Source organism: Lolium rigidum, chromosome 5, assembly GCF_022539505.1.
Source record: "Lolium rigidum isolate FL_2022 chromosome 5, APGP_CSIRO_Lrig_0.1, whole genome shotgun sequence".
Taxonomy (NCBI): Eukaryota; Viridiplantae; Streptophyta; class Magnoliopsida; order Poales; family Poaceae; genus Lolium; species Lolium rigidum.
Genome location: NC_061512.1, coordinates 209,196,288 through 209,206,993, shown reverse-complemented (window position 1 = coordinate 209,206,993; position 10,706 = coordinate 209,196,288). Strand labels below are relative to the sequence as shown.

At 48.6% G+C, this 10,706-nt stretch overlaps 2 protein-coding genes across 2 annotated transcripts; both read left to right on the top strand.

Annotated features, from left to right (window-relative positions):
• The first annotated feature begins 2,253 nt into the window (after positions 1-2,253).
• LOC124657011 lies at positions 2,254-5,964 on the top strand. Its single transcript, XM_047195644.1, has 11 exons — positions 2,254-2,500; positions 2,590-2,677; positions 3,318-3,467; positions 3,597-3,728; positions 4,014-4,158; positions 4,248-4,286; positions 4,375-4,449; positions 4,776-4,835; positions 4,955-5,019; positions 5,190-5,280; positions 5,350-5,964. Exons 1-11 carry the CDS (start codon positions 2,254-2,256, stop codon positions 5,392-5,394), a joined length of 1,137 nt encoding a protein of 378 aa, XP_047051600.1. The 3' UTR covers positions 5,395-5,964.
• A 502-nt stretch (positions 5,965-6,466) lies between these two features.
• On the top strand, positions 6,467-8,700 carry LOC124651944 (PHD finger protein PERSISTENT TAPETAL CELL 1-like). Its single transcript, XM_047190961.1, has 3 exons — positions 6,467-6,770; positions 6,863-7,154; positions 7,275-8,700. The coding sequence occupies exons 1-3, from the start codon at positions 6,467-6,469 to the stop codon at positions 8,698-8,700; spliced, it is 2,022 nt and encodes a 673-aa protein (XP_047046917.1).
• Positions 8,701-10,706: the final 2,006 nt, after the last annotated feature.

Genomic DNA, 10,706 nt, shown 5'->3' with positions numbered 1-10,706 from the left:
TTAAGTTTTTCAGAACGCCCATTCTAACTAAGGTCTTCTAAGGTCAAACAATGGCTCTGATACCAACTTGTCAACACCCGGGTTTTTAAATCTGAATGCCTATTATGTCATACATCGCAATCCCAGGAATATTGTTGTTGCGAGGCAGTGAGGTGGGCGACATGGGCGCGGCTGCTCCGGCGAGCTATCGAGCTAGGCGAGGGCGCAGGTGTGTTCGTGGCGTCGCCACGGTCCTCTGGGTGGCGACAGCTTGGTCGGGGAGGGCCTGGCGGTGTCGCGTTTCTTCCATGTCCGTCGCGTCCGCGGCGGACCGGGTTGGCTTCTCCGGCGACGGCGGGTGCGGGTCGTGGTCGAGCTGTTGTCCAACGTTGTTGCGGTGTCACGGCGATGCTCGGGGTGCTCGCGGGGGTCCGGGCGTGGGCGAGGTGGCTACGCGGCGCGTGGCCAGTGCGCGTCCATGGCGCGCATGGTCGCGACGCGAGCGGCATGCCGGGCGATTTTGGGCGCGCGATCTCCGGCGAGCTACGGCGTCTACCTCGACAATGGCCGGTGCTAGGTGGCGTAGGGGATGCGGTGGCACACGGTGGCGAGGTGGCCGGGGCGAGGGTGCAAGGATGAGAGGGGGAGAAGAACATGGCCGGCATGGGCCGGCATGGCCATGTCTTTGCTTGTTCTCTCTCTCCCTAGGGTTTCTATGCAGCACTTAGGGTTAGAGGGGACCAGGGGACAATGTAGGATAGCTTTGGGTTAGATTAGGTGAGGTAGATCACTATTTGCAATAGTTGCAAATAGTGCCCGATTTTGGAATTTACAAAATTGTCCAAATTTGAAATAATTCAAATGGTGAATGTGTTTGAAAAGTGAGTGTTGATATAAGTTGTATTTGACCAGAGGTGATTTGAGGTGGTGGTGGATTTGTTAGAATTCAAAAATTGGCCAAAATGGCTAAGTGAGGAATGTTCCATATGTTAAAAAGTGGAGACTTTGGATGAGCATTGCTCATGATCAAAGATGAATTTGGCATGGTGATCTTCATCAAAGTTGTTCACCTTGATGTTGACTTTGAAATGGTGCAAAGAGTTAGCAAGAACTGGTTTGGGAAAAATGAATGGCAAGGGCTCAAAGTGGTGATCAGACTAGAATTGTCAAAATTGACCATTATCATATGTGAGTGGGATTTGTGTTTGGATTTCATTTGAATTGTGAAACTTTGATTCCTAAAGTTGTAATAAGTGTTTAATAACATTACTCAACTAATGGTGAAGACCAAATAGGTCTAGGGTCAAAATTTATAAAAATACCATAGGGCATATGTGAGGGTTTTTAGGGTTTTCCATTTATTGGATTTTCTTCCTCTTTGATTTATTTAGTTGGTGATCTTCATATGATCACACTAGGATTTTAGAGCATATCAAATACAAGTAATAATAATCATCATGGCATATCACTCAAATGCACAAGTCCTATGCATGGTACTATATGCAAATAGAAAAGTTTTTGTTGGTTTGAAATTTTGCTTTCTGGAATTCTCTAACTTTCTTTTTATTGAAATTTGGGATGTTACAGCGGGACAGCACGATGCGGCGGGGAGAGGCCTGTAGCTAGCGGCGCAGCGATCCAAATTGATTTCTTCCGTAGTCCCGCAGCCAAATTGCCCTTCCCTAGCCGCATTTGGAAGAAAATGGCGAGGATGGCGTTGGTGAGATCGCACGGCCGATCAAGGAACACGACGGCGACCTCGGAAGGCGGAGGATGGGGCTTCTCTGGCCACGGGTGGAGGAAGGAGATTGTGGGGGTGAGAAGGCATGGCGGCTAGGGTTGGATAGGAAGGGGTCGCCAGGGGAGAGAAGATAGGGGCGCAGGAGCAGGACTGTGTAGTGCATTGTGATGGGCCTGGCCCAGCTTGGCGGAACCATCGAACGAGGTCGGAATGTCTGATGAAGGGGGCGACTTAGTGTGGGACGAGACGACCAAAACCTTGACGTATTGCGCTCTGGGCAGAATACGGAAACATTCATTCTTTTTAAGTAGTGTAGATGTAGATTATAGAGGAGGAGTATAATTTATGGTAGACAAAACTTGCAGAAACAATGCGGGGAAAGAAGGAAACTGGGAAAAATCCACACAAATATTCCCGTATGACCGCAATTTATTGCCCGTGTTCTGCTCCACAAAACCTCGTTGCGGCTCTGGACTCTGGACCATCCACCGGCCACCGCGCCGTCCGCCCGCCGGCGATACCATCTGCCGACAATGGCCACCGCCGCAACCGCCGCAACCGCCAAAATCCTTCCGTTCCTCACCACCACCACTTTCCAATCCTCGCTTCGCTGCCGACACGCAGCACGGCGGGTCCCAACCTCGCCGCTCCACGCCGAGCACCGCGCTCCCGCGGTCGCGTCCTCTGCTCGCCTCGGCGGAACCCGCAGGACTCAGGCTTCCCAGCCCGTCCTCCCACCCCGTGCGGCCACTTCGTACTACGCGGCGACCGCGGCGGAAGGTACTGTGCGCACCTAATCAAATTGGGGTCTGTGGTGCGAACTTGATTTGTACTCTCGTAATTGTTAGTTCACTGGTATGCTTTTGAAGATATGTCTGACCCGGAGCTGAGGCTGGTGCTCGAGCTCGCCACCGACGAGGAGCTGCTGGAATTTGAGGAGATACTCTACGGTACCAGGTCTGGTCGATTGCTGTTTGTTTCGATGCTGTTTACCACTGAGACAACTGGATTGGGTGGCCCTTTGGATAATAGTGATGGGCTTCATGAGACGGAGTTTAATTTGTTAGGTTGGAGTTTGGATAAAAGCGTTCATATAATCTGTTGAAATTGATACTAGTTGTTTACTTGTTTTGGACTTTTTGGTTCTTACCGATGGTTTACCCCTACCCCATTGGGACAGTAAGCTCGATGTCACAATTAGCAAATATATCTAGTTGCTTGTAGATTTTGTGCAGGATTACAAAAATAGTAGTAGCACTAAGCAATTCATGCATTTAACCTATGAGCCAGAGAGGATAAGACCTGTGAATTTATGCAGGACAGAGGTTCAACTAGATCACAGTATTTATTTGGAAATAAGTAATACTACTTTCCCATTTTGTTTCTACTTCCATATATTGAGTTTTGAAACCATCGGTTTGTTCTCTTGAGTTCTATTTATTGTGATCACGGATTCAGTTAGACCTAATCACCTTCATGAGTTTCCACCATAGGACTGCCATGAAAAGTTGTGGAACAATATCTACTTCTCATACTGTTCCAATGTTTCACAATGTCAGCACAATAAACTTTGACTTTATGCTTCCTTATTTTGTAGTTATCTCAGCCCAGTGATAAAATCAATCGCAAAAAGGCCGAACTCTGTTTCTGTTGTTGCTCTGGATGATATCGAGGAGAGAGATGTTTTCATCTCAAAATTAGAGTCCAGGTTCTTGTATCTTGCTGCAGATGCCCGCTCAATTATAAGGTCAGTGCAGTAGTTATTCCTCTGTCGAATAGAAATGTTGTCCTGATAGATTCGTTACCATGTGTAGTCAATCTGACATAGTTATCCACCTCTTTTAATGTTCTGCACCTGTACGATCGTTCTTCATAGGGGCTGGAGACCATCATACAGGAATGTCTTACTTCAAGTAAGAAAAGAACTTGGTGTCCAATGCTCCAGTAAATTATGTACTGCGGACCTGGAGGCAGAAATATTTCTACATCTCCTGGATGAATATTCAAGGTATTTACATTTATGGGAAAGTATAAGGATGCCCATACAAATTTGCTTGGGGTGTATGCAAATGGCCTTAAGTTATGTAACCGGACATATATACTGCCATATATTATTACCATATATACTGTTAGTCAACATCGGGTCATCACGTACTAATGCCATTCCTTACTTGCCAATTTCCCCCTGTGTATGAAAACTTCTAAGACCTATTCTCTCGTACAAGTCTGATATTCTACTCTCTTTGCTACGCTACTGGTCTTAAATGTAACCTTTTTAGATCTCTCCATTTAGCCGCCAGAAGGGATCACTCTCATTTCCATGGGATAAACAGAGATCTCCGAAAGAAAAACCCAGATTTGAAGTAAATAACTGGAAGGTGCTTACTGATGCTGCTTGGAGGATTGGGTCAAAGGGACTAGAAAGTACATTCTTGAAGGTATTTGCAACAATTGTTTATTTTTTTTCTTCTCTCCTTGTGATCCTTCAGTTGTTTGGCTAATTTCAATTATTTCTTTCTTATGGAAGGGTGGGAGTGCATTGACAGTGAAAACAATCTATGAATCGGTACGAAATATTGTCTATTGTTAACAGATCTAATTCAATTACTTCTCACAGCATCGTTGTTTATTGATGTTACTTACCATTATGGTAGTTAGCCAAGAGACTGTCTGGAAAGCTGCTGATGGAGACAGCTAATTATGAGATAAAGAAAGAACTTGTTAAGCAGGTATATCTATTTTAATTGATTCTGTTTGATTCGGTGCTCCTGAATTTTATGTGTTCATCAACAGAGCAATAGATATAAACTCATATCTGTGTTTCCCCTAGTATAAGCTCTTTTTTTTCTTTACCATCTGCAAAATGTATTGGAAAATTAAGCTTGACATTTTAGACTAATCGTATTTTTTTAGACTAATCGTATTTGCATGTTGCCAGCAATATTCATAACTGTCGTGTATTCTCGAAATATTCACAACTCAGCTCAAAAAAAAATATATTCACAACTGTGGTAATTGAATATTCTTCAGAAGTAATGAAAACTGCAATTCCCAGGGTGGCCGATTAGCTGCTGTTAACCTTGAATCTAGAGTTGGCTTGCTTGCAGCTGAACAGGTAATACTGTATTTTCCTATCATCTACTTTCACACATTACTGCTATTGTACCCATGTTTTTGTTGAAGATAGGACATTTATATGTCAGGATTGAATAATCCTCTTTTGACTATATGTAGGGTTTGGCTCGTGCAGCTTCTAGATATGTTGGTCTTAGGAGTTTCATGACTTTACTCGGACCAATGTATGTTTATCCTAATACTTCATAGTATATTTTTATGAATCTTTTCTGGCTGTCAATAACTATCTTACACCATGATTTAATCAAATTTAGATTGCCCTCTGCGCATGGAATATTTGTGTTGTTCTGTGGATTGTAGAGTCTAACTCTTTATACACTTAACTTTTACACAGAATGTGGGGCACACTCTTGGCTGATATTGTGATTCAGATGCTCGGGACCGATTATGCTAGGATCGTGCAGGCAATCTATGCGTTTGCTCAGGTGAGGTTCATTTTATCTCATCATTTGGTCTCAGTAGCTGGATTGGTTCATATGTTGCCTTCCCTACAGATTCGTCTCACTCGGTCGTGTTACATGGAGTCTCGTGAAGAATGACAAGAGAACATCATTGGACAAGCCTAAGTGAGCTTCTGACATTGTGCATCATTACTGCTCTATAGTGTACATTATTGATCATGCAGATCAAAATCTGGTGCACTACTCCACGATAACCCCTTGAGCTCTTGGTAGTGCATAGATAACAGATCAATTGGTAGATAGCAAGGACAGAAAAGAAGTACATCGGCCCTTCACGCCTTTCAATTTGCAGAAGGCTCGTGGCTGCTTAATATGTGAGAATATGGTGTAAATCTTAGGGAAAATTACGGTGTCAAGATTAAAATGGTACAGCGGTACTACTTAACAAATAGCTCACGGTGGCCATTTGGGCCACCTACTCTGTGAAGGCGGTAGTTGTGGATGAATATACATCCGCTTCACACTTCCACGGGGTGCCGAAGTTATAGACCATGCGTTCCATTCTGTTCTAGCTAAACAATTGTAAAATAGCGGTTCCCTGATGTTAAACTACTGCACCCTACCATTCAGTTAGGCAAGGCATACTTCGTTGAGCTTACTTCATGCTTATACCATTCATCTGTATCTTATAGATATCCTCGCACCGCATTTGCATATGGCACCCCGCCTGTTTCCTATATCAAAGTAGTGCGTTCATGAATCAATTATTTTGCGCTTGTGGCATTCATCAGTGTATGTATCTGAATCTGATAATGCTTGTTTAAGTCCTGGTTTGATTAAGGACAGAAGTTCTGCAATATTTGCATTCACATCATGCCATCATCAATTGCAGTGATGATTTTGACGACTGTAGTATGGGTGTGCATGTTCATCGCTGGTAGTAAACGAGGGACGAAAACGGGAGGTGCTGTGTGTAAAGTTTGAGTAGAATGTTTGTGAAGGAGCAGCATGTCTAGTCTAGAAGGATGCATGGTCCATTTGTTTATGGAGCTCATCTCCCACCAGACCGCCGAAGCTTTCTAAATCCCGGGCACTTACCGCGTGAGATGAAGCCGAAGGAACCGCTGCCGCTACTAGATGATCTCGATCCGCACCATAAAGTGCGGCGAGGTCCAGCCCACGCCACCGTCCGTCCTCTAGGCACAGTGACATGGCGAAGACGATGGTGATCAGCCTGGGGAGCTCGCGGCGGCGGAAGCGTGGCGAGGTGCTGTTCCGGTTCGACTCCTTCTGCCAGCCCGGCTACCCGGCGCAGCTCGCCGGCGCGTTCCGTGACAACGTCAGGACCCTGCTCGGGCTGGCGCACCTGGAGGCCGGCGCCCCTGGGGAGACCAGGTGCTGGTCGTTCCAGCTCGAGCTGCACCGCCACCCGCCCACCGTCGTCAGGCTCTTCGTCGTCGAGGAGGAGGTCGCCGCCTCGCCGCACCGCCAGTGCCACCTCTGCCGTGTTGTCGGTACACGCTTCGCATTAACCATACCGCACGCACGAGCGCGATCAAAGTCTGATCGACGTTGACGTAATCACGGGAGGTCGTGTACGTCGCAGGTTGGGGTCGGCACCTGATATGCAGCAAGAGATTCCACTTTGTGCTGCCGAAGAGGGAGTCCTCGGTGGAAACCGATGGCCTGTGCTACGGGGTCAGCGGCCACGGCGGCGGCACCGAGAAGGCGTCGAAGGGGACGGCGACCTCCAGGGGCCACTTACTGCACGGCATCGTGCACCTCAACGGCTACGGCCACCTCGTCGGCATCCATGGCTTCGAGGGCGGCTCCGACTTCGTCTCCGGCCACCAGATCATGGACCTCTGGGACCGCATATGCTCAGCCTTGCACGTAAGGTACATATATGCATTTCTGACGTTGCAATCGCAAACTTACACTGTGCCACGTACGGCTTGTATATATGCTGCATGAGCGATGAGTTCTCACTTCACTTGTGTGTTGTGTGTTGCAAGCAGGAAGGTGAGCCTTGTCGACACGGCGAGGAAAGGGCACATGGTACTGAGGCTTCTCCACGGCGTGGCCTACGGCGACACATGGTTCGGGCGGTGGGGCTACCGGTACGGCCGGCCGAGCTACGGCGTGGCGCTGCAGGCGTACCAGCAGTCCCTCCACGCGCTCCAGTCCGTGCCGCTCTGCGTGCTCCTGCCGCACCTCAGCTGCTTCACCCAGGACCTCCCCATGCTGGTCACCAAGTACCAGGCCATCAGCGGCCACAAGCTGCTCAACCTCGGCGACCTCCTCCGCTTCATGCTCGACCTGCGCACGCGCCTCCCCGCCACCTCCGTCACGGCCATGGACTACCGCGGCATCATGTCCGACGCGTCCTGCCGCTGGTCGGCCAAGCGCGTCGACATGGCGGCCCGCGCCGTCGTCGACGCGCTCCGCCGGTCCTCGTCCGACGCGCGCTGGGTCACGCGGCAGGAGGTGCGCGACGCCGCGCGCGCCTACATCGGCGACACGGGCCTCCTCGACTTCGTGCTCAAGTCCCTCGGCAACCACATCGTCGGCAACTACGTGGTGCGCCGCGCCATGAACCCCGTCACCAAGGTCCTCGAGTACTGCCTCGAGGACGTGTCCAGCGTGCTTCCGGCCGCGGCGCCGGGCGCCGGCGTGGCTACTCCGGGCCAGGGCAAGATGAGGGTGCGGTTCCACCTCACCAGGGCGCAGCTCATGAGGGACCTCGTGCACCTGTACAGGCACGTGCTCAAGGAGCCCAGCCAGGCGCTCACCACCGGCGCGTTCGGCGCCATCCCCGTGGCGGTGAGAATGATCCTGGACATCAAACACTTCGTCAAGGACTACCACGAAGGGATCATGGCCACTACCAGCAACGGCGGAATCGGACATGTCTACGTCAGCCTGTGCTGCACCTTGGTCGTCAGGAACGGGGGCCCGGAGCTGGTTCCGCCGTACGAGACGGTCACCGTGCCGGCGCATGCCACCGTGGGGGAGCTCAAGTGGGAGGTGCAGAGGCTGTTCAGGGACATGTACCTCGCTCTCAGGACATTCACGGCAGAGTCCGTCCTGGGGATCGGCGCCGGCCAGGATGCCAGCGCCGTGCTCGGCCTGATCGGCGTCGGGAGCACCGTCGTGGTTGAAGGGGTGGTCGATGAGGAGCAGCAGCAGCAGGCCGAGGACGGTGACCTGAAAAAGGAAGCGCCGGCCATCTGCGAGGGGAGCGGCGATGTCGGAGAGAGGGTCGTCGACTGCGTGTGTGGCGCGGACGACGACGACGGCGAGCGCATGGCCTGCTGCGACATCTGCGAGGCGTGGCAGCACACGCGCTGCGCCGGGGTCGCGGACGCAGAGGACGTCCCGCACGTCTTCCTCTGCAGCCGGTGCGATAACGACGTGGTCTCCTTCCCGGCCTTGAGCTGCTAGAAACGGCTCCATCCAAGAATGTCCAGAACACCACAATTGTTGCTAGTACCACCTCACCAATGATGTTGCTGCTAATCTGCATGTATTCCTATTAACTGTTCATATTGCTTTTTTTTTTTGCGAAGACATTTTTTTTCCTGGCGTTACGAAATTGTAATGAGTTTTATCGCACTAACTCATCAATCATAATAACGGTGAATGCGACGCCTATGCTCGAGATGAACACCACGCTATGTTTGATAAAGATTTTGCTAATTCTCGCTCGGTCAACTGGAAATTAAACTTAATTCTCAATTCCTGGACCATGGCATTGGATCGTGATTTATATTAGCACGAGTTGCAACATGGAGGCCCTGATTGTTTCGTGATTCGTGGTTGAAACTCAATAAAATGCCCTAAAATGTTAGATTGCTTCGCTATTCATTTTATTGTAGATTGCAACTTAGGTTCGATGACACCACCTACTGGAGTATTAGCTTAATTCTCATCAAGTGATATGATTCCATCCCACTGATATATAATTAATAGAATTGCTAATTTCCAACTAGCAGAAAATTAACATAGTTATCAATTTATTTTAGGGATTTCTATTTTCGTGCCATTGGGTTCTTAGTTGTACTCAGTTTTCCCCAGCCCCTTAGTTTTTTCTCAGTTTTCCCCAAGCCTTTGTCCAAAACCCGCAGAAGGAGCTCGGACGGAAGGAATCCGTTTAGTTGAACGTTCCATGTTGACGTGTGGGGCAGCATCGTTTGTGGGGCCGCGTCGTGTGGGGCTGGTAGGAAGGGACCGCGTGGGACAGGACGAGATCGTGTTTGGTTGTACGTAAGAGCTGAGTTTTGTCTCTCTCGGCTCAAATTGGCACTTTTAAGAGCACCTTTTCCCCTCTTTCTCTCTCTGTCTTTTTCATCAAATTAATATCAAATCTAGAGAAGCTTCTATTTCTGTCTTTCTTCAATTATTTATGCCTTTTGGCCCTCGTTTTTTTTCCAATATGGCAGCAAATCTAGAAGCTAGTATATGATAAATTCACAGCAGCATAATCAGAAAACTAAGTATAATACATAAACTACATACAACAGCCAAAAGCAGCCAATAACGTTGTTAATGTTCAGGACAAACTAAGCTGGAAAAAAATATAAGACGCACGCAATGTATGGCCAACAAGAAGATTCCTCATTCCTCATGTATTTCTTCGTTGCTCCATTCGTGCATTATCCCAAGGAAATAATCATTGAACTCCTTCCGTCTGCATTGTGCGGCCAATACATCCTCCAAACGGTATGGCCTGTGTTCATTTCTCAGACCGTAGTTTCCCATTCTATCCACATATCGTGGCCACTCATTCCAGGCCTTTGTATGAATGTAATCTCTGATATAACCCAAATCGGCGTAGTAGATGCAGCCAGGTCGAAGTGTCGGGTGCACTCTGGTGTCGACGGAGATACACCGAATATAATGCACGAAGAAGGCATGACTGCCAATGTTACTGACCGGATGGAGAGAGCGACTCCGAGTGTCCACACGGTACACCAATGGTTGGTCCTCCAAAAGCATGTTGTCCAACAACACAAGCAGCAGATCACCATACGACTTCACAAGATAGAACTTGTCATTTCCAAGTTGTGGAAATGAAATTAGTGTCTCCATCTTGACGATTGCTCGCGCGCTGCTGCAACTGTACATTGGTGCACACTATTCTTCCGGATTCAAAATTGTCCACAACTATTGCATACAGTTCACCATTGAACGGGGTAATGCAATGCAAACCATGGTTCTCGATCGAAAATCTTCCTTCTCCCCAATATTCATATATATCCTTAGTTGGAGTGCTCTCATCGACCCAACTAATTTCGTTCGGGTAATATGAGCAAACGAAGACCATAGTCGGGATTTGATTACAGCGATTGAATCTAGAAAAACAGATGGCATCTGTGCCTCAAACATAGTGTTCGATGCCTTTGTGAGTGGGTTCAGAAGCCGTATCTTGTGCGGCGGGTTCTTCTGGG